This window comes from Malus domestica, chromosome 05 (assembly GCF_042453785.1).
Source record: "Malus domestica chromosome 05, GDT2T_hap1".
In the NCBI taxonomy this organism is placed as follows: Eukaryota; Viridiplantae; Streptophyta; class Magnoliopsida; order Rosales; family Rosaceae; genus Malus; species Malus domestica.
The window spans coordinates 26,584,898-26,607,487 of NC_091665.1; the positions used below are offsets into that span (position 1 = coordinate 26,584,898).

A 22,590-nucleotide genomic window follows, 5' to 3' on the forward strand; every position below is an offset into this window, starting at 1 on the left:
TGGCAAAAGCAAAAATGGAAGGTGCCAAGCCCTGCAGCACCCCTCTCAATACCACCAAGCTGGATCACTCGTCTCCCCTGCTTGAAAATGCTTCTGAATATCGATCTCTAGTTAGAGCTCTTCAGTACTTAACCTGGACTAGACCTGATCTCAGTTTTGCTATTAATTTGGTATGTCAGTTTATGCATAGTCAAAGACTTTCACATCTACAAGCAGTAAAACGTATTCTCAGATATCTTAAGGGTTCTCTTGATCTTGGATTATGGTTCTCCAAGTCCTCTCAGGCTCCATCTATTCAAGCTTTTTCAAATGCTGATTGGGCTGGGTGTTCTTTGGACAGAAGATCCACATGAGGATATTGTGTATATTTTGGCAACTCTCTCATTAGTTGGAGTGCCAAGAAGCAACATATTGTTGCTCGTTCCTCAACTGAAGCTGAATATCGATCTCTTGCCAATACAGCTGCATAAATCACATGGATATGTAAACTGCTTGCTGACATTTCTTATTCTCTGCCTCATTCTCCCAAGATCTGGTGTGACAATCTCTCTGCCATTTCCTTAGCAAAAAATCCCATTTTTCATGCTAGAACAAAGCATGTCGAGATTGATTACCATTATATTCGTGAAAAGGTTCTAGCCAATCAAGTTTCTGTGCAGTTTATCTGTACACAGGATTAGGTAGCAGATATTTGCACCAAATCTCAGTCATAGCCTCGGTTCATCCTTCTTCGTGACAAACTACAACTGCGAATACCACAGTCTCGTTTGCGGGGGGATATTAAGGATAAAAATGTAATTACACCTTCAAGGGATAATACTTAGAGGCTAAGGAATGTTTAGTTAGTTAGTTTAGTTATTCCTTTTATTAGTTGTGATGACAACTGTGACTGACTTGACTATTTCGATTGAAAAAAATAAATGATTCAACACAAGAAATTTTATGAAGTTGGTTACTAGTTTAAATTTAGTACACTAACCTCCACTGAGCTCTTTTACAACCATAAGATCAACCCGTCGGCTGCTTCTCTTTTCAAAAAAGAAGATCTAAGGAGTGCAGTTCAAAGATTTAGGAATTAGGGTTATAGGAGTAAAAACAAAGACGTAGTTTTAAAGTTCAGTTCGTTCCGGTGTCCGAAACAAAACTGAACCAATCAATTTTGGTTTGGTTTTTTTTGTTTGATTCGACGTTCAGTTTGATTTTTTCCAGTTTTCATTTTTCAGTTTTTCGAACCAACCCTAATAAATACAAGTATTTGTAAGGCAAAAGGAGTAGAAGTTGTTTGAAGTATAATATTAAATTTTGACTTGTAAACTCGTTTTAAGTGCCTTTTTTAAGAGTTTGTTAGTTGTCTATGTCGTAGGTTCGTACTAAAAGCGATGTTCTTAAGGTTTTCATGCATCGCCTTGCACTATGAGATAGTGGTTTCTATCTATTACTAACTATTTATTTTATTTTCATCTATATTCCCACCATGTTTCTCCCTGTATCAGTTGGTACTAGAGACTGAGTTCTTACGGTTTTCAAGTCTCTTCTCGATCTATGTATCAGTTAGTAAAGATTTATTATTAAATGACTTATATACTTTGTTGATGCACAACACCGGAGGTCTTGGAACAACGTAAATCCGACCGTGAATCTGCAAATAATGTAAATGACACAAGATGTATCGTGGTTCACCCCAAGGTTTAGGCTACGTCCACACTGATTGTATTTTGAGGGAGAGAGAGCTCTGAGAGTGAGAGCTTTGAGAGGGGGTGAGAGGGCCTAGGAATTGGCCTCCCCTAATTGTGAGGGTGAGGGGTCCTTTTATAGAATAAGGACTCTTCACTTATTACATATTTGCCCATTCCTTTATCACATAATTACATTTAAGTCCCTCGAGTATTTGTACGAGATCTAAATATGAGGCCCTAAATATGGTATAAACATACTCTAATATAAAATGACTATTCAGTCTCCATAAATTAAAAAAAATATTAATTTCTGAATATACCCCAAACTATTTTCATTGTGTATATGTGTAACATCCCACATCGCCAAGGGGAATGATCCTTAAATGTATATTCTCATCCCTACCTAGCACAAGGCCTTTTGGGAGCTCACTGGCTTTGGGTTTCGTAGGAACTCCGAAGTTAAGCGAGAAGGAGGCCGGAGCACTCCCAAGATGGGTGACCCACTAGGAAGTTGCTCGTGAGTTCCTAGAAACAAAACCATGGTGGAACAGGCTCGGGATGTGGTGGACCCGGGTCAGGATGTGACAAATGGTATCAGAGCTTAGGTATTAGGTCCTTGTACCTTTACCTTAGTGTTGGATAACGTCATTTGTAACTCTTACGAGACGCTACTTAAGCGTTGGATCTTGTTGGTTTGAAATCTTGTACTGCTTATGTGATCTTGCTCTTGATTGGTATCGATGTGTTGAACTCATGTATTGTGCTAATTTATTCTGAAGCAGAGTTTCAGTTGATGAATGTTGATAGTACGTTGAATAAGTGGTTTGGTTAAATTTTTTTTTAATCCTAGAAATTGTGGTGGGAAATTCACATGCATGTATATTACTTCAAATAGTAGTTAGAATGCCTTTCATTTAAATCATGGTTATGGATGATTGTGAAATGGTTGTGTTCGTTTGATTGAATGGGAGAAGAAAATTTTTAAAATATCATATATCATGTTATAGCTTCAAATATGAGTATTTGATCAAAGTCTCGAATTAGTCTTGAATTGGGTTGATATTATGTTATGCGATATGAAAATTTTGAACGTTAAGTTGATTGTGCAATTGTGATAAGTAGATAGAAAAGTCCTATTATACCTGTGCAATTAAGAAGTGTTGAATTGGGCGGTCAAGGCCCGTGGATGTTAATTGGAGCGAAAAGGCTCGTGAAATGTGAGAAATGGATGAGTGGGCACAAAGATCGCATGTTTCCGGGGAGAAACTCCACAAGTGAGATGTGGGAATGAATTATTGAAGTGATAATTATGGTTGGAATTTTTGTACTTATGAAAGTCACGATGATTTTACGAACGAGAATGAAATCGCAACCCGAGGTTATGATTGGTTTAATTTATAATGGTGAGTAATTGTGACTTGGAATTCCAATGAATTTGGTTGGAATTTCTGATATTTGATTTACCCAGTTCAGACGGTTTGGCTTGAAATTCAAATATTTATTTAACCAATGAGGATTGAGGCTTGATGTTTGATAATTATTTTGTCAATGTGTATGGCTAGAATTCTTGATATTTATTCTACTAATAAATGTTACTGAGAATCTAAGTATATGGGTGAGAATTATGATGATTTTCGTTGATGTATTTATTTTGAGTTAAATAAACTCATAGGCTGAGGTTATGATTTCATTCACTATAAATGGAATGTTGGGGAAAGTTTGTAATTACGAATTGGTTGGTTTGGTTGCCATAATCATGAGTATATCAAAGAATTCTCGTTAGTAGTGGCGTTCTCGATGCTTGTATAAAGGTTGGTGTTGAGATCGTTTTGAGATGATGATAATTGTATTTACAAGCAATGGTTTGATATTGTCGAGTTTGATGTTAGCTAAATTCGAGTATAATTAAAGAGTGAATGCCAATTGTGAATCGTTATCTATTTGATGTGGCATTAGTGGATATGGATTGGTACTGAAATTTCGAGGACGAAATTTTATAAGGGGGAAGAATGTGAAATCCCGTTCTTGGATTTCACTGTTATAATCTACGAAATTATATTAATCACATGGAATGCGAACTCTTCCAAATCCAATTCTCCATCAGAAATCTTAAGCAAAAGCAAAACTCAGTCAAAAATCCTCTCCCCAGTTGAGAAGACTAAACTCTAGTGAGATGAAAATCACCATGAACAACTCTTCGGATTCGAAAGATCCAAATGTGAGCAGATTTAGCAGCTTCAAGAAGCTTCCTTTTGAATCAACCCCAATTATGCCGGCCAATGTTCCAGCGTGCTAGACACTCCCATCACAATCCCCTGCATAGCTTGGAGCAAGGGTAACAATTAAAAGAACAAATTTCTGCGCAAATGTAAGTTCTACAAAATTAAGTTTGAGGTGAAGAATATTGTTGCGGTGGACTGGGGAGAGTCCAAGCGCTTCCTGGAGGCAATCACAGACAAGAGCCTTCACTCCAAGTGAAAAGTTGAAAACCCATATAACTTTTGCCAAAGTAACTCAGAGAGAGCATATCTTCAAATGATCTCTTCACCCAGACAATATGCTATAATCAATGGGACAAGTACCTAGCTTAAACCTTGTTCCTTTCCAACCTCTTGCCTTTTTCCACCAAAAGGAGAAGAAAATCTCTTCACCCTGTCGTTGTTAGCCCCTTCTTTGATAACTCAAGCTTTTGGAGTTAGTAGTTGTCTAACATGTTATCATCGTATTCAGAGTGTAGGCAGATAGGGCTACACCTATATGTTTGTCTCTATACCCCTATTGGTCTACCTCTCCATGCCGAAACTTTTAAGCTTTGAGGGGTAGTGATTGTCTACATCGTTACACCTTCTGGCTTATAGACTATATTCGGGCAAAAATTTCTCTGGAGAAGGCTCCTCGGACCTCATCACAGCTCCCCAAGGGATTGGCACTTTGGATATACAATTGGGCTCTTACTTGTTGATGTGCTACAAGAAGAGACAAAGTTAGTTTTGAAAGATGCCTTTGTGGAGCCTTAGGTGTAGGCCTTGAGGCTCGCAATCAAAACTAAGTGCTAGGCGTGCCACTGCTATCTCAGTATAGCAGATGTAGAACAAGTATGTTTTAAGTCGATTACTTGCGCCCCAAGTTACTTCAAACTTCTTGTTATCAAAGAATTGTCGTGGATGGGTTAAGTCCACATTAAGTTCTTTTTCTTGCCTTGTAAACAAGGACTTTTTAGTTCATGGTCTTTTATGTTCGAATGAAGGGAGTCCATAGCCCCTTAAGTCATTTGTTTGGTCCTAGATTGCCTTTAATGAAACATGTCCATTAAACTAACTGGATCCAGATGCAAATGAGACTCTTTAAAATAGAAAAACAAGTGAAATGACTTGAATACATGTTGGAGAATGCATTAAGCAATAGATCTACTAATTTAGAAAATAAACAAAGAGCTTCGGGCAAGATTTCACCTTGTCTGGCAAGGTTAAACTTCTTACAGTCACTTCTCTTTGTATTTACAGAGTTTATATGCTAAAAAGAAATGGATGGTAAATAAGTTTACACAAGGAAATTGATACTACACCACTGAGGGAGATAGCAAAGCTTTTATACTAGACAAGAGATAGCTTTTTAAGAGAATTATCGCTAAAAATGACTGAATCTGGCTTGATTTCAGCTTTTAGATGCAAATTTGGCTTGAGAGCAGAGTTTGTATGTTTGTTTGTTTGATTGGTTGAGTGTCCTTGTCCCTATTGTCTCTTCTTCCTTTTGTAGGCAGTGTAGCCCGACTGCTGTAGCTTTTGTTCTTGCCCGAAAGTACTTGGAGGGTAATGAGTCATTAGCTTTTTACTAGAAATGCCATTGAAAAGTGTTTTTTGGCTGGTAGTAAGTTAGTCTTCATCACTTGTCACTTCAATTATAGACACGTGGCCTGTGTCTCTTGGCTGAGAAAGCCTCAATTTGCCTCTGGGTTTGATGTTGGGCTTCGGGCAAGTCCTCTTTTAATTGGCATCTTTGGATTTTTCTTTCATTCAAGCTCAATGTTCAAATATTAACCCAAACAGACTAACCTTGTACCTCACTAATTACCACTGCCTCCCATGCCATTGTTCTAAAGAGTGACTGGCACAAAAGAGAAGCAAACTCATGGCCCCTCCACCAAGACCAATTGGAAATCCATTTGCCCAAGTTGCTCCCTTTCCCTTGTTCGAAGTATTCTCATTAGAAGAATTAATTAAGGAACTAGCATTGCCTCACCCCCATTCTTTCTTTTGAGTTTTGCACACTCTAGCTAGCTTTACTTTAGGGAGTCGTCATTTTTCCTTTTTCCAAATTTTTATATTCAATTCTTGTTCCCTTTTTATTTTCTCTCTTTTAATTAATGTCTTTTTTTAATTGATCGGTAGCTAGAAAAAATAGATAAAGTGCAGGGGGACAACAGTGGCCACTTGAACTTTTCACTTTTATTCATGCTTTGAGTTTGGTGGGCATTGCTTATATATCTAAATCTTGCTTTAGCGAGACAGATTTGTGCTTTTGGTTTGCCCAAATTGTTTCTCTGTCAGAATTTCCAAAGGTTTTTCTTGTTCTTTATGCTTTCTGAATGAAAGTGTCCTTGAATGTCAAGCTTCTTGTGATTAATTCTTACATTGACTGTGATTTTGAAGTTGAATTCGATTGTTTTATTTGTCATTTTGTTTCGATATACAAAACTTGGTGAGGTTCTCAGTCTTAGTACCACAATGAATCTAGTTTGGCTTGTGTCGATACTCCTTATCTGCAGACAAGGCTCCGTAGAAGCGGCCTCAAGACCTGCTGTCGTGAATGTTGGCGCAATGTTTGCAGCAGGCAGCATCAACGGAAGAGTCTTGAAGATTGCCATTGAGGCGGCTAGGAACGATGTCAATTCTGATCCAAGCATTCTTCGTAAAACTAAATTATCCATATCTTTTCATAATTCCAACTACAGCGGATTTCTTGGACTCGTTGGAGGTAAATTTTTTTTGGCTTTGCGTTTTTACTACAGAAATTCTCTGTGCAGTATGCGCATCAGTATTTATACTAATGTTGTCGAAAATGCATTAATCACATGTACTTGAATTTGTACGTAGTTCTTATTTCTTTGTTGATCACAGCGTTAAAGTACATGGAGTCTGATACATTTGCTATAATTGGTCCACAAAATTCTGGGATGGCTCACATACTCTCACATCTTGCCAATGAGCTACGTGTCCCTTTATTGTCAGTCACAGCGCTGGACCCCACCCTAGCAAGTCTGCAGTACCCTTTCTTTGTTCAAACTGCACCGAATGATCAATTCCAGATGGCTGCTATTGCAGACATTGTTAGTTATTTCGGTTGGTCAGAGGTGGTTGCGATTTTCACAGACGATGAAAACAGCCGAAATGGTGTTGCTGCATTAGGTGAGAAACTTGCAGAAAAACGCCACAAGATTTCATACAAGGCAGTACTTCCACCTGACCCGGAACCAACTCGAGAAGATATAAAAAATCTGTTGATAAAGGTTCGAATGGTGGAGTCTCGCGTGATCGTTATACACACATTCTCCACATCTGGTCTCCTGGTTTTCGATGTTGCTAAAGAACTTGGGATGATGGAGAGTGGATATGTTTGGATAGCCGCAACTTGGCTGTCTACTGTTTTAGATTCAACTTCACCTCTTTCTTCGAAAACCGCCAGCTCCATCCAAGGTGCTCTGACTCTTCGTCCGCACACGCCAGATTCTAAGCGAAAAAGGGATTTCATATCAAGGTGGAACGAGTTGAGTAATGGCTCTATCGGGTTGAACCCTTACGGTCTATATGCCTATGATACAGTTTGGATGCTTGCCCGTGCTATAGATTTGCTTTTGGAACAAGGAAGCAGCATTGGCTTTTCCAACATTACTAGTATAGGACCTCTTGGCGGTCTTAAAGGAGGGACTTTGAACCTGGGTGCATTGAGCATTTTTCAGGGTGGGAAGCAGTTGCTGGACAATATTTTGCGGACAAATACAACCGGTCTGACTGGTCGGGTAGCATTTCATCCAGATAGATCGCCATTGAATCCTTCATATGAAATCATTAACACAATCGCAAATGGATATCAAAGAATTGGATACTGGTCCAACTACTCTGGTATATCTCTTGTGGCCCCTGAGAAATTATCCAACCGGTCTAATGCGAACCAACGTTTGGACACTGTTGTATGGCCCGGAGGGACAACAGTTAAGCCTCGGGGGTGGGTTTTTCCAAACAATGGAAAGAAATTGAGAATTGGAGTGCCAAATCGAGTCAGCTTTCAAGGCTTTGTGTCACGAACAAGTGGTACTGATGTAGTTGAAGGATACTGCATTGATATATTCATTGCAGCCATAAATTTGCTTCCTTATGCAGTTCCATATAAGTTTGTTCTGTTTGGTGATGGCCTCAAGAACCCTAGCTACAACGAGCTCGTAAACATGGTTGCTTCAGGTGTAAGTAACCTTCAATTATTTCTTCACACTAACTTTCTCTGTTTGCACGCCCCTTGTTTATTCCCGACCTTTGGATTGAATAAATCTATAGATTATAAGGGACATAAATAAAGAGGGGCGTGCGGAAATCATTTTCCCTTGACTTATTTTGGCACAGAAAATACTGGTAAGCACAAAGTTTCCAAATTTGCATCTGATTTAAACCTTTGTTCTGCAGAAGTTTGATGCTGCGGTAGGTGACATTGCAATCGTCACAAACCGGACAAAGATTGTGGATTTCACTCAGCCATATATAGAGTCGGGGCTAGTTGTGGTGGCTCCAGTTAGGGATTCGAATTCAGCTTGGGCATTCTTAAGGCCATTTTCTTCATCAATGTGGGGTGTAACAGCATCCTTCTTCATAATCATTGGATTAGTGATATGGATCCTTGAACATAGAAAAAACGATGAGTTCCGAGGCCCTCCTAGGAAACAGATTGTCACAATTTTATGGTAAATACTTTGTACCTTTAAGATTCCGACAGATTTCGCATAAAGATACTGATTTATAGAGACTGTGATTCGTGGTGACACAAAAAATTGGACTCATCTGCCTTCATTCTCTTGTTTTTCAGGTTTAGCTTCTCTACCATGTTTTTTGCTCACAGTAAGTCCAATTTTGGCACATTATAATGTGTTCTTACCAAGAACTTGATAGCCAGTTTAAAAGATCAATCTTTGAACTTTCAGGAGAGAACACCTTGACCACGCTAGGCCGCATGGTGCTGATCATATGGCTTTTTGTAGTTCTAGTGATCAACTCAAGCTACACAGCTAGCCTGACATCAATGCTCACAGTAAAACAACTATCATCCCCCATCACCGGCATCGATACCTTGATAACTAGCACAGAATCTATAGGATTCCAAATCGGATCTTTTGCTCAGAACTATTTGGTTGAGCAGCTCGACATCCCAAAGTCCAGACTAGTTCCTCTTGGCTCGCCAGAAGCTTATGCAACCGCGCTTAAGGATAAAACTGTTGCTGCTGTGGTTGACGAAAGAGCATATATGGAACTCTTCCTCTCAGAAAACTGCAAGTTCTCAATTAGGGGAACAGAATTCACCAAAAGTGGGTGGGGATTTGTAAGTACCTCAACATAACTACTTTTGGTCTTAAATTGCTCAATCCGCCCGAAAACTAGTACCTTTTGTTTTGAATTTTTCTCTTGCCGAACAGTCCAACATGTTATACGTTATCATACTTCAATCTAGACCACTAAATCAAGTGAAATCTTGTTTGGATGTTTAGCTCATATTTTCCTATTGACAACATAACATGTCAGATATCTAAGAACGATCATTTTACTGTTTCGAATCTTACATGTTTTTTTTGTAGGCATTTCCAAGAGACTCTCCTTTCGCAATTGACATGTCAACTGCCATCCTCACTCTATCTGAAAATGGTGATCTCCAGAAAATTTATAACAAATGGCTCTCCAGAAAGATTTGTGCTTCAGAGAGCTCCAGCATCGTATCCGACCAGCTTCAACTACAAAGCTTCTGGGGGCTATTCCTTATCGCCGGCATTGTATCTTTTATTGCTCTACTCATTTACTTGTTTACCACGCTACACCAGTACAAACGCCATACCCCCGAAGCTGAAGATCAAGCCGAGCCTTCGAGCCAAGAAAACATCAACTCTCACTCTACCTTAACACGCCTCCTCAAGTTCTTGTCCTTCGTCGACAAAAAGGTAGACAAATCGAAGAAAAATAAGTCGAAAAGAAAGCGCAGCGAAAGCGTAGTACCAAATGGTCCAAATGTGATTGAAAATGAAGATGATCAATCAGTAAGGAATGCTTCCAAGAGAATACAAATCGACAACCCTCAAGAGATGCGTAATGCTGACAATGACATTTGGCTAACTCGTTAATTAAATATGATTAAGTAGTTAATCATATCGTGTTTTTCTGACCAAGAAATAATCATATCATATTTTGTCTTTTACTCCCTCGTACTAATTTTAAGAAAAATCGATCATCAAACTTGGTAATGTATTGTCATATTTCATTTTTCAATAATAAATTGCTATTTCATTTATATACACTTTATTTGATTAATTTGGTCATGAAATGGAACGTTGATATGTTATTGTTAATGTATTGATATTATATTAGATTATTACCAACAAATTATACATACATGATATCTGTACATTTATAACAAGAGAAATGTTAGAGGGCTTTCTCAAAAGTGAGACTCTTTATAAATTCTCTATCATCTCATGTTTTTGTTATAATTTTGGCATAAAAATTGACGTTAAACCATGAGATGCCGTTTGTCAACACACAATTTAACTTTAATTCCTATATCAACATTATAAAACATTATAAAAAAACATGAGATGCCGACACCATACCACATCATTAATTAACATAAAAGTTAATGGTGAAGCTAACAAAAGTGAGAGAAAAAATTAATGTTTGGGAACATAAAGATGAAATGCATTAAAAACTTTTTTTTCTTGGAGAAATACTTAAGAGGCTCTATCAAAGTAGAATTTTTTATATACTGTTTATCATCTTACAGTTTAAGATCAATTCTAGTACTATAAAATATTGTACTAAAACAAAAGTTGGAGAATCACTTTTTAGAGTGTCTCCCAAACATTTTTTTCTTCTTCTTATTTTGCCAGAAGCCGATAAGTATGAGATTTTAAAAATTGAGAAACTGGAGGAAAATTAGAAATAAAAAAATGAAGTGTCTTTTCAATTTCTCTTTGCAGAGTTACGTCACTACCTAACCCCTGGCCCAGCCCATATAACATTTCTTCCAAAACCCCAAATCCCTGCAATTTCCCCTACACTCCCTCAGCTGCTCCCTCCGCCCAGCAATGGCGATCTGCCACCAATCTCCGTTCAAGTTCTTCACCGCCATCCCATCACAATCATCGAAGCCCAAACCCCTCCACCTCCGATGCAATTTCTCCCTCCCCTCCCGACCCCCCCTCACCTTTACCGAGCCCGAACCCGTCTTCACCTCCGTCAAGGCCTTCGCCCCCGCCACCGTCGCCAATCTAGGCCCGGGATTCGACTTCTTGGGCTGCGCCGTCGATGGTCTCGGCGATTTCGTCTCCCTCACCATCGACCCCCAGGTCTCGCCGGGCGAGATCTCCATTTCCGAGATCTCCGGCGACCACAAGTCCAAAAAGCTCAGCAGAAACCCTCTCTCGAACTGCGCCGGAATCGCCGCCATTGAAGTCATGAAGATGCTCGGAGTCCGATCGGTAGGCCTTTCCCTCACTCTGGAAAAGGGGTTGCCTTTGGGCTCCGGTCTCGGATCCAGTGCGGCGAGCGCGGCGGCGGGTGCTGTTGCGGTCAACGAGATTTTTGGCGGGAAATTGGGGATAGAGGAATTGGTGATCGCGGGGTTGAAATCGGAGGAGAAAGTGTCTGGCTACCACGCTGATAACATAGCTCCGGCGATTATGGGAGGGTTCGTGTTGATTCGGAGCTACGAACCGTTGGATTTGATTCCGTTAGTCTTTCCGGATGGTAAAGAATTATTTTTTGTGTTGGCAACGCCGGAGTTTGAAGCTCCGACGAAGAAGATGAGGGCGGCGCTGCCGGCGGAGGTCGGGATGGCCCACCACGTCTGGAATTCGAGCCAGGCTGGGGCGCTGGTGGCGGCGGTGCTGCAGGGGGACGTGCCAGGGCTTGGCAGGGCCTTGTCGAGCGATAAGATAGTGGAGCCGCGGCGGGCCCCTCTGATCCCCGGCATGGACGCGGTTAAAAAGGCGGCAATCGAGGCTGGAGCATTCGGGTGCACAATAAGCGGGGCGGGGCCCACTGCGGTGGCGGTCACGGATGATCTCAAGAAAGGAAAGGTGATCGGAGAAAGAATGGTGGCGGCATTTCTAAAGGAAGGGAAATTGAAGGCGGCGGCGAGTGTGAGCAGACTCGACCGGGTTGGTGCCAGGCTTGTCGGCACCATTCCGAGATAGAAGTATCACTAAACTAAGAGCTAGTCGGTTTTAAAATGATTGGAGGGAGAGTTTGTTTTGTTGGGTGAGGATTTTAGGTGGTTTTGTGTTGTTCTTTTTATTTCCGTCAAAAATAAACAGAGTGCGGAAATTATTTTTCTTGATAAATGCTCCAAAGTAGTCTACTTTAGAGTTGGATTTGGATGTTTGAACTAACGGTTGTTAAAGGTACTAACTGGTCTTTAAATGCTCAATGATTTTCTACCTTGTATTGGTCCTTTAAATCCTCTCTTTTGGGAACTTGCTATTCATCATTCTCTCATGGCTCTCCATTGCATGTTTTTCACCGGAAAAATTCCCCTTCTTACTCCGTTCTTTTGCATCTTAACCTTTATCATTGTCCTGATCACTCCACTCTTGAGCATCTTAATCGTTGTTGTTGTCATGATCGTCCGCCTGGTGCTGTGGCTTGCTGCATTGTTCGACCGTCACATGGCCAGATCTAGCGCTTCCACGCCTCAGCCTCCCAACCCTTTGCCTGACCAAGGACTCGAGGAAATGATTATCTGTTCGCTTCCTAGCGTCTCGTACAATGCAGAAGCGGATGCAAGACTAGCAGAATGTGCAATCTGCTTGATGGAGTTTGTGGATGGAGATGTCACAAGGGTGTTGCCTCATTGTGGTCACGGATTCCATGTGAGTTGTGTTGATAGGTGGCTGAGGTGCCACTCTTCGTGCCCGTCTTGTCGCGGCAGTGTGGTTGCGGAAGAGGGGTGTTACAAATGAAGTTGGTATCGAGCTCATGGATTCGGAGTTTGGAGCTCTGATAAGAGGGAGAGGAAAATATAGAAAAACAGATCATGTAATTGGCCTGAATCATTAACAGTTTGATTCAAGCCGCTGCAATTTTCATTCAATTCGAAGCAAATGTAAAATTTCGACATGTAAATTAGTAAAGCAATCACCTTTCCCATGAAGTTATCCCACAATTTTCGTTCCGACGAGATTGTACATTGAACTCTAGTCATTTTTATCAGGTATAACAAATGGGGGATAATTATACAATAATCCTTTCCATAAGGATCAATCGTACCAATTCCAAAACAAGTAAAGAAAATGTAGATTCGATGCAAAACTAGGGAGATTAAACAGCTTTCAAAACTTTTAACCCACTATGGATCAAGTTAATTGTTCTTGGCAGCTGCTGCCTGCTTTGCACCAACAGAGAAAAACTCGGTAATCACTTCAAGGGGCATGCCTTTGGTCTCGGGAACTTTCAAGAAAACAAAGATAAACGCTATGACGCACACAACTGCATACATGCCAAAAACACCAGCAAGGCCAACTGATTTGAGCATCACCGGAAGTGAGTAGGTGACAATGATATCACCAATCCAGAATGTGAGGGCGCAGATGGCAATGCAGAGGCCTCGAACTCTGGTGGGAAAGATTTCTGCACAGAGTATGTTGGGGATTGGACCAAACCCCATAACAAAGAAACAGAAGTAGAGCACAACACTGACAGTCGAAACTGATGCATTTACAACACTTCCCATATTCACAAGACTTCCGAGGACTAGGATGGCCAGAGACACTATCAGGACAGGGATTGTGCCGAGCAGCAAACTCCTGAATTAAGAATGGTTCCAAATTGTTAAATTAGACAATACACAAATTTAACATTGAAAACTTAACCGAAACATAAATGATGCTCAACATCTTATTTTGAGGATCACGAAATCGAGCATGCTAATGCAAACGAAAAATATACGAAGCAGTAAGTGTTCAGCTGGCCATTTGAGCAAGATGTCAAGATATAACCAAAAGAATATATTTACCTTCTGCCGGCTAAATCCATGAGCCTCATGGCAATGGCTATGCTAGGAAGCATCAGTAAGGTTGTTACTGCACTGATAAGCAGAGATGCAGAAGCTGAACTAATGCCCAAATTCGAAAGAAGAACCCCAACGCCTGCCTGCTCAAGAATTTGAGGCGTGTAGTAGAGAACCCCGTTTATGCCAGAAAACTGCATGAAAAAGAAAAAACAAAAAAAGTTGGAATCATTATAACACAAAAATTAATGGAGGTTTCTCAGTAATGAATTTTCATTACCTGCTGAAGTATCTGAATTCCCACCCCAACAACCAAAGCATGCTTGACTCCGGGTTCGAAAAGGTCACTCCAACTTGGTCCTTTTGCAGGAGTTGCAGCTGGGTTAACCATTGCCGGTCCAACTGGATGCTGATTCATATGTTCACGTGAATAAAGAGCCGGTTCACTCACCAAAGCAGCAGCCTGGAAGAACTGACCATCGTTCGGTGCATCACCACCGGGAATCGAAACAATAGACCCACGACGAGATGCAGCATCACCCTCCTGGTGTAAATAAATTCTTTTAAACCCTCCTTCCTTGTGTCCATCTTGGCCTTCTCTCTCACACCATTTCCACGCCAGCTGCCAACCGCCACCAATCCCGGTGCTACTAGCTCCCTCTCCACCAATGAGACTGTTGTTTCTTATGCTAGCAAGGCTTCCATGTGGAGGTGGGCCAATGTCTTTTTCAAGGCTTGTTGCCTGACGCGAGATCAATGGACTCTGCAAATTGTCATCAGAAACACCACCAGCTGCATCAGATGCATAACCCTCTCCTTCTCTGGCAAGGCTTTCCTCGTCCCACTCTTCGTGTCTAGGCTGATTCCCTCCCACACTGAACATGCTGCCAAAGTGCGGAAAAAGCATACTTCCCTTACTTCCTGTATCGGGGAGCTTCTCATGTACACTGCCAAAGAGAGAGACGAGAGGATCAACAATACCGCTTTGATTTACCATTCTTGCATGTCGAGACACAAGTCCAAGAGTGCTTTGCCCAGTTACAGGTCTGGCAACCCAGGATTGTCCTTGTTCAGGCCCATATAATCTGATTTTATCCTTTTCAGCGGATAAATCGTGGTCATCAGCGAGGTCATCCTCTGGGCCAATTATGTACTCCTCAAAAGATGTTTCACCCCCAACTCCAAGACCCTCAACAAGTAAAGCCATTTCACCTGTTGGTCAAATAAGGATCAAACATCACTCAAACAATGCAGGATTGCAAATCAAATAGTTAGTTTAGGGAAGCAAATATCACATACTTTCCTACTAACAAAGATTATGTAATGTGAAATAAGAACAGGAGAACAAAGCAACTTTATGCTTGCTCGAAAAAGGTTTCGTAATGTTACGGCTAAAAAGAATGCACAAAGGACTTTAACTCGAAGGACATAGAATGAAAATGCAGTCTTTTAAACATGACGACTCCAATTAAAACTGACCTTTGAAATAAACCACTGGTTCTCTGATTTAATTTTTGAAAGTTTTACTATTTAGGTTGAACTAAAAATGACTTTACTAATAGTGACTAAATATTCAAAGATATCAGAATAAAGTCACTAACCAGAGACATCTTCTATTCCACGCAGCCTCTGTAGAACTTGTTTGGCCTCAAGCATCCGTCCCTTACTCACAAGCCATCGTGGAGACTCCGGCAAGAAGAACACAGTCAATACAAAATAAACAAGAGAAGGAATAGAGAGAACACCAAGCATCAACCTCCAACTTGGCGACTCTGTCAACGACATCCCAAAAACCATGCAATATGACAAGAACATCCCACCGGAGCCAGTAAACTGCGGAAGGGTATTCAACGATCCCCTTATCTCAGGTGGGGCTGTCTCAGATATATAAAGTGGTACCAAGGTAACCGCCAAACCAATCCCAAATCCATCTAAAAGCCGCGCCAAGAGAAGGATATAAACATTGGGAGACCACAGCATTACAATACCACTAAGAAAGTAAAAGACAGAAGAGATTATAAGCATAGGACGGCGGCCTAGCCAGTCTGCTACGGCTCCAGAACAAAATGTAACCACAGTTGCGCCTATAAGCGACATGGCCACAATCAGCCCTTCCACGGCGGGTTCACTTTCCAAGTTGAACTCCCTTTTTATGTACAAAACAGAAGCTGCAAGAAAAACCGAAAAGTTCACTATAAACACTAACTTATAAGCAAAACTCCTCACAGAAAAATCGAATCATAGACCGCAAATGAAGTAAACTTCAGGCTAGACCGATAGACTAAACTCGATTATAAACCAAGACAAAGCTAAAGAACCAATCTTTGAAGCATCTAAGTAGACAATTTTCCTCAATCTTAAAAGCATCGAACTTTCGAATGTTGAAAAAAGACAGACATGAAGCTATTGATACTAAATAGTTAGAGATTTACCTGCGATAGTCGCGTTGTCCCATCCTTGCAACAAGTTACCAATTGCAGCAGCAACAGCAACAAGAACAGCTCCACTCATTTTTCCACTCAAAAATCTAAACCAATTGGAACCCTCTTCACAAAATCTCACCAAAATCCAACCAATCGAATCAAAAGAAACAAAAACCCAGATCAAATATCAACGAATCGAACCAGTTCTCGACCACCCAGTTCAGCAATCCTAGCAACAAAGTGATCCCATTGCATAAAACAACACAAAAAATCAAACACAAAGGAAAAACATGGGCAAACCCACAAGACAAGAACAAAAGGAGAAGGTTTTTACCAGATTGATGGTGTGTCTGTTCTGTTGTGTTTGTCTCCGAATGCAACGACGCCGTCAAAAGTTCGAGACTTTGAGTCTTGGTAGATGATATTATCACTCTTTTTCTATAATTTCCACGAAAACGAAACGCAGATTATTTAAAAATATATAAAACAAAATCCTATTCGTTTAGAGAAGAGGTGCTAAAGGAGAAGCCGACAAGGAGAAAACAGACGTAAGCAGTTTCGGAAACAGAGGTGGTAATGGAGAAGAAGACAAGGAGAAAACAGAGTTAAGCAGTTTTAGGAACAGAGCGGTGGCTGTTGGACACCTGGCCCTTTCCTCCTCTCCTGGCCCTCCACGTCACTTCCCTTCCTGCTCAGCCTTCTGTTACATGCTCCATCATCCTCTGAACCCAACTTTTATCTCGAGTGTTCAGATTATCAATCTGTTTTCTTTGAGCAATAAAGCAGAAGAGTATCTGAGAGAACTGATGGGGTTTTTGGGAGGAGAGAGAACTAACCAAGCGAACCAAGGCCGTATAGGTTAAACAAACCAAAGAAAAAAAAGAAAAAAACTTAAAGAATTTGCTAAAAAAAAAGAATTTGGTAAAAAATTAAAAGAATTTCTTAACAAATGGCCTGCAAGCTCAGCACACAGCACACAGCACACAGCACAAGCCCAGCTCAGCCCTTGAATATTCCCACCACCAATTAATGAAATTATTAGCTAGTGGACAAGAAGAATAGACAAATAAATCAAATCAGAAAGCATGTTAGCAGATGTTTCATAATTTAATTGGGATTTGTTTGTGTATATTGCAGAGTCCTTGTTTGTGTTGGAGATGTATTAAGTTTAATTAATCTTGTATTAGGAAAAGAAGAAGCATTAAACTAAAAACAATGATTGAGAGGTGAAGTAATCGAATCGGATCGGATCGGATCGGATCGGATTGTATTTGCCTTGTTGTAATGGAACACAAGTAACTACAGGACGAGGAATCCACAAGTCAGTGTAGTTCCAATAGGCAGGGCTCCTCCTGCTTTCGGGATGGCTCAAAGTTGTCTTTGCTTCTTTTTTTCTTCCCTTTGAGTGAAAAAAAAAATATTTATTCTAGATTTTTATCACAGATTCTCTTTTAAAAATTGATCTAACATTTTGGTCCTTTTAGTTCATAAGGATCATTTTTCATCCTTGAAGTTCTTTACCGCACATTAATTTGATCTTTTCGTTGGAATTTTGTTATGAAATTTGTTAGTTTGATTATGTTGCACACATATAAGACCCACTGCTTCAATAATATCATTAGATATGAAATACACAATAAATAAATAAATTATGAAGTGTTTTAAAGTTTTAAAATCCCTTGAAAACACAATATAATAATTGAATTTTGAGTGTTTCAAAATAACCTAACATTTGGGTCTAATAATATAGGAGTGGAGGCAGTTTTTGTCATGCATAAGATTAGCCATTATTAGAGACTATTTTGATTACCAGGGGAAACATCATTAATGTGGAAGTTGAATAAGACTCTTTCTTTTTGTAATTTTCGTTTGGATGTTGTTTCTAACTTTTCAAGTTTGGAAACTAGTTTGGGGTTTCTTTATATAACCATATTCGTTTATTTTCTTCATTACAAATAAATGTATAATGGTTTTGCATTTGCCTAATTTTCTGCAAGAATAATGTATAAATAATGTTCTAAAAAAAATATGTTCAATAGTTAAAATACATTACGAAGAGGTGGACCCCACAAAACTTGTGTCAAAAGTTGTATAAAAGAAGTAGTGTCACGAATCCGTCTCCTTTATTTATTTATATACGGTTCGATCATTCGTACACTAGAAGCAAAACGAGCTCCATTTTGTTATAAAGACAATGAGGAAGAGGTTATGGAGCCTGAGGTTTCATACCTTAATGCAATCAGACGCTTTATTCTATTTAGCTCAATGCACTAGACCGGATATATCCTTTATTGTTAATCTTTTGCCAAGATATAGCAACGCGCCAACATGCAGACACTGGATTTGTGGATGCAAATTTCTTCCTCCTTGATCTTGGACAAAATTGCACCTACAAAACAATTAACACCTTTGGTTAAGGCCAAAAGCCTCACGTGCCCACGATGAATGTGAGAGGGGGTTTTGGCTGAAAAACCTCCGATGCCAAAGTTAGAATTTAGAGAGAAAAGTGTTTAGAGAGTTTTTGGAGTTTTGCAAGAGTGTGGACCTAGGTTTTTAGAGAAAATGGAGTTCAATATATAGAGTATGACCGGTCCCCTTTGGAGAAAAGGTGGCCGGCCTTTGGGATGTTTTTTGGGTGTATTTTGTGGTTTAATCTGTGATTTATTTGGCAAGTAATCCATTAATTAGCCAATTAACACATTTTTAGAAAGAAAATTTTGGAGGTTATGGAATGAATAAAATAAATAGCTAATTGATTAGCTAAAAGATATATGGAATGAAATAGGTTTTGAATTGTTACCAATTTTGGGCACTTTTGATTTAGTTGAAGGATGATCGCGAGTAGGAATCTTGTTGTACCTCAAGGGTATTTTTGTCCTCTTTTGTCCAAAGATCCACGTGTCGCCTTGTGATTATTTTTGCTCCACATGATTGGTGTTAAAAACATTTTTCGTTTCCTTAAAGGTACTACGGACTTAAGCTTGTCCTATCCCTATGCATCCTCCAATAGGGATGTCGCTCCCTCGGTTCTTGTGTTGATTCTCGCCTTGTTGGTTATGTTGATGCAGGTTTTGTACAAGGCAATTTCTCAAATGGGTTATGTATTTACAATTAGAGACACCGCAATCTCTTGGAGGTCAACCAAACAGACCTTAGTTGGGACTTCTTCTAACCATGATGAAATTCTCGCCTACACGAAGCTACGCGTGAATGCTTCTAGCTAAGAGCCTTAATGGAGCATATCCGAAGCATTGGTGGACTTTCTTTTGTCTTTGACCTCCTTACAACAATTTATGAAGACAACTCCGCCTGTGTCAACCAGATCAAGAAATGATACATCAAAGAAGACAACACCACGTATACTGCGCCAAAATTCTTCTTTTCTCATCAGCAACAAGAGCATTAGAAGATTGAAGTTAAGCAAATCCATTCCTAGGACAACCGTGCCGACCCCTTTACGAAATCACTGCCGAAGTCTACTTTCTAGAAACTTGTATAATAAATTAATATGCGTAATTATCTCATTTGAATTGCTTATAATTCTCATTGAAAGTTTTGTCAAACTCATGAACACTGTAAACCTAAAACTGAAAACCCAGAGCGTTGGAACCAGCACACTCCGTGAACCAAAATTTTTATTTTCGGAAACATACCCCTGACGGCTGACGGAAGACCATTTCCGTTTAGCCACTTCTCTCTTAATTAAAGTTGAATTTAATTACTAATGTGCCAATGCACATTCAGCCCAAAACCCTTTTTTTTTTTAAAAAAATTAGTACATCAATAATTTTACACTAAGAAGATGAGGAATTTGGCAAAATCACACAATAGGCAGCCTAATTTGGTATCGAAATCGCCATTCATGAGATTCGAACTAAGACTTCTCACTTCCAAGTGAATATGAATACGATCAAACCGTAATACTGAATGGCAGCCCAAAGCCTAATTTTTTTTATAAAAAGAAAAAAAAAAAAAAAAAAATATATATATATATATATATATATATATATATTACACACAACGGAAGCAAAAGGCACAACCAAACAATGAATCAGGATCCTCTCCAGATCCATTTTGTGAGGATCTTGGAGATCCTCCAATTGTATACGTTCACCGTACATCGTGTGATCATAAATTATTGTAAATTTTTCGTGTGATCATAAATTATTGTAAATTTTTCGTGTGATCATAAATTATTGTAAATTTTTTTATTTAAAATTGAATATAAACGGTACCTGACAAAAACTGATCGCATGATGTACGATAAACGGACACGTTTGAAGGATTCATGAAATCTTCACAAAAAAAATCCGAAGAGAATCCTCATTCCCAAACAATTAATTCTCACACTCAATTCCTTCTTTCCTAAATAAAAAAACAAAAAAACTGTTTCGATTTTAATGTTCATACCAATCAAACCATTTTCAAACTGAAGGAAAAGAAGAATCGAAAATTTGCCCATTGAATGAAGGTATCTGAATCTTACACTTTTTACTTTTTTTTTTTTTTCTGAAAAAATGATTTAAGATTAAATTTTTATAATGCTAATAATAATTTACTTTAAAAATTGCAAAGAATATTTACTAAATTTTTTAACTATGTTTACAAAATGTGTGACCAGAGCTAGCTTTTAAGGGGTGTGGTCGGTTCTATTGCACAGGCCCCCAAAATAGCTTTTTTATTGAATATAATAATATATAAAAATACTAATCAAATCAATATATATATATATATGATGGGCCCAAAAGCCATAAGATACCTGCCTAAAATCTGTACAAAATTATATAAAATTATAATTAACAAAGTTATGTTGGCAAAGCTAATCAATTAAAAGGGGAGAACCCCACCGAGGCAAACAATTCAAAACTCAGAGTTCACTTTTCTTCTCTCACGTCAAAGTCTCATAGCTGCTTCCCACTTGTCTTCTTTCACACCAGAGTCCTAAACGTTAGAATCTCGGGCGACGTTACCAGTGTCCTAGTCTACTTTACTTCTCTATTTGTCCCATTGTTCTTTTTTCCACAAATTATTAAACCCTAATTTATAAGTTCATGAAAATGAAGAGAAACTTCCGAATTATGAAGACAATTCAACTAATCAGAGTGATGTAGATTTCGATTAAAGTAAGATATTTACTAATTTAAGTATATTGACTTGGAATATGAAGATTCAGGTATTTCTCATCTATAATGATTTTTTTTTCTTTTGTATTTTTCAGGGCAAAATCAAGATGAGAGCAGCCACAAAAAATCACTAGACGCACTCGTATTGCAGACTATCAAGTTTCATTGTTCATACTTATTATAATTTTATTGTGATCTTGTTTGAGATATAAAAGATGGCACCTACTAAAAAATATTCATCTGGCTACTTGAAGTGTCAAAGAAAAAGAAAAGTTGAACAATTGACTCAGTCTCAAAAATGAGCTATTGATAGGTTCTTTCTGAAAGAAAAAAACCACAAAGTTCAGTGGATGATTTAATTACGAAACAACAAGATGACAATGAGAAATTAGCTGATGATTTGGGCAATGATGAAATTGATGACGACCTTGATGAGAATGATAATCATGAGGATGATCATATTGTTACTGATCAACCAAGTGAGTCCATTCCCTCAAACATTTATGATCCTCAAATTTGGGATGGTCTTGATCCCAAATGGATTGATTTGTTGGCACATAAAGGTCCTGCAAGAGATCTATCAATTGAGAAAGGTCCCAAAAATCAGTTTAACAAGTGTTTTAATGCAACTAGTGTTCTAAAATGCGGTCTGGGCGGCCGCCTAGGCGTTGGGCGTCGGGCCGCCACCGCAATTATTTCAAAAACGTTCAGGAAATCGGCATGGGTATTAGGCAATGCCTAGGCGGCCCACTAGGGGGGCTAGGCGGCCTAGACGCCGGGCTAAGCGGCCTCCGCGGCGGTTCTATTAAAATTTTCAGTCTCACTACACCGCGATGGTGATGAAAGAGAAATCGAGAGAGCGTGAGGGAAGAGTAAACGTGAGAGAGATATGTAGAAGGAATCAGAATAACACTGCATTTGCAAGAAAAAAAAAACGAGAACTTTGAACTGGAAGCCCAGATTTCTTCGCCGGAGAAGATTTCTTCGTTGTGCTTGAGGAAATTGACTGGACTCATGATTAGGTTTTAGAAAATTATACAGAGCAAGAAGATGGAAATTAGGCGGAGAGATAGGGAATCAGGTGGAGCAATCGAAGAAGAATGAAGGGAGAGGAAA

At 39.3% G+C, this 22,590-nt stretch overlaps 5 protein-coding genes across 6 annotated transcripts; 4 read left to right on the forward strand and 1 right to left on the reverse strand.

Moving 5' to 3' along the window:
• Window positions 1–14: 14 nt before the first annotated feature.
• LOC139196174 (uncharacterized mitochondrial protein AtMg00810-like) lies at window positions 15–353 on the forward strand. The gene has a single exon (XM_070821841.1). The coding sequence runs from the start codon at window positions 15–17 to the stop codon at window positions 351–353; it is 339 nt and encodes a 112-aa protein (XP_070677942.1).
• Window positions 354–6,181: 5,828 nt separating this feature from the next.
• LOC103440965 (glutamate receptor 3.2-like) lies at window positions 6,182–10,220 on the forward strand. Its single transcript, XM_008379661.4, has 6 exons — window positions 6,182–6,650; window positions 6,794–8,133; window positions 8,351–8,625; window positions 8,748–8,779; window positions 8,863–9,257; window positions 9,511–10,220. Exons 1-6 carry the CDS (start codon window positions 6,401–6,403, stop codon window positions 10,045–10,047), a joined length of 2,829 nt encoding a protein of 942 aa, XP_008377883.3. The 5' UTR covers window positions 6,182–6,400; the 3' UTR covers window positions 10,048–10,220.
• A 632-nt stretch (window positions 10,221–10,852) lies between these two features.
• Window positions 10,853–12,264, forward strand: LOC103440931 (homoserine kinase-like). Its single transcript, XM_029102286.2, has one exon. It carries the CDS (start codon window positions 11,008–11,010, stop codon window positions 12,115–12,117), a length of 1,110 nt encoding a protein of 369 aa, XP_028958119.2. The 5' UTR covers window positions 10,853–11,007; the 3' UTR covers window positions 12,118–12,264.
• A 153-nt stretch (window positions 12,265–12,417) lies between these two features.
• On the forward strand, window positions 12,418–12,882 carry LOC103440964 (RING-H2 finger protein ATL80-like). The gene has a single exon (XM_008379660.3). The coding sequence runs from the start codon at window positions 12,418–12,420 to the stop codon at window positions 12,880–12,882; it is 465 nt and encodes a 154-aa protein (XP_008377882.3).
• Window positions 12,883–13,045: 163 nt separating this feature from the next.
• LOC103440930 (monosaccharide-sensing protein 2-like) lies at window positions 13,046–17,435 on the reverse strand. 2 transcript variants are annotated; one of them, XM_008379622.4, is made up of 7 exons: window positions 16,900–17,053; window positions 16,686–16,789; window positions 16,361–16,580; window positions 15,530–16,096; window positions 14,209–15,140; window positions 13,935–14,122; window positions 13,046–13,725 (listed from the first exon to the last, which is right to left on the reverse strand). In XM_008379622.4, exons 3-7 carry the CDS (start codon window positions 16,437–16,439, stop codon window positions 13,281–13,283), a joined length of 2,211 nt encoding a protein of 736 aa, XP_008377844.3. In that variant the 5' UTR covers window positions 16,440–16,580; window positions 16,686–16,789; window positions 16,900–17,053; the 3' UTR covers window positions 13,046–13,280. The 2 variants fall into 2 exon arrangements, with proteins under 2 accessions (XP_008377844.3, XP_070678581.1); XM_070822480.1 differs by having other exon boundaries at window positions 16,686–17,435.
• Window positions 17,436–22,590: the final 5,155 nt, after the last annotated feature.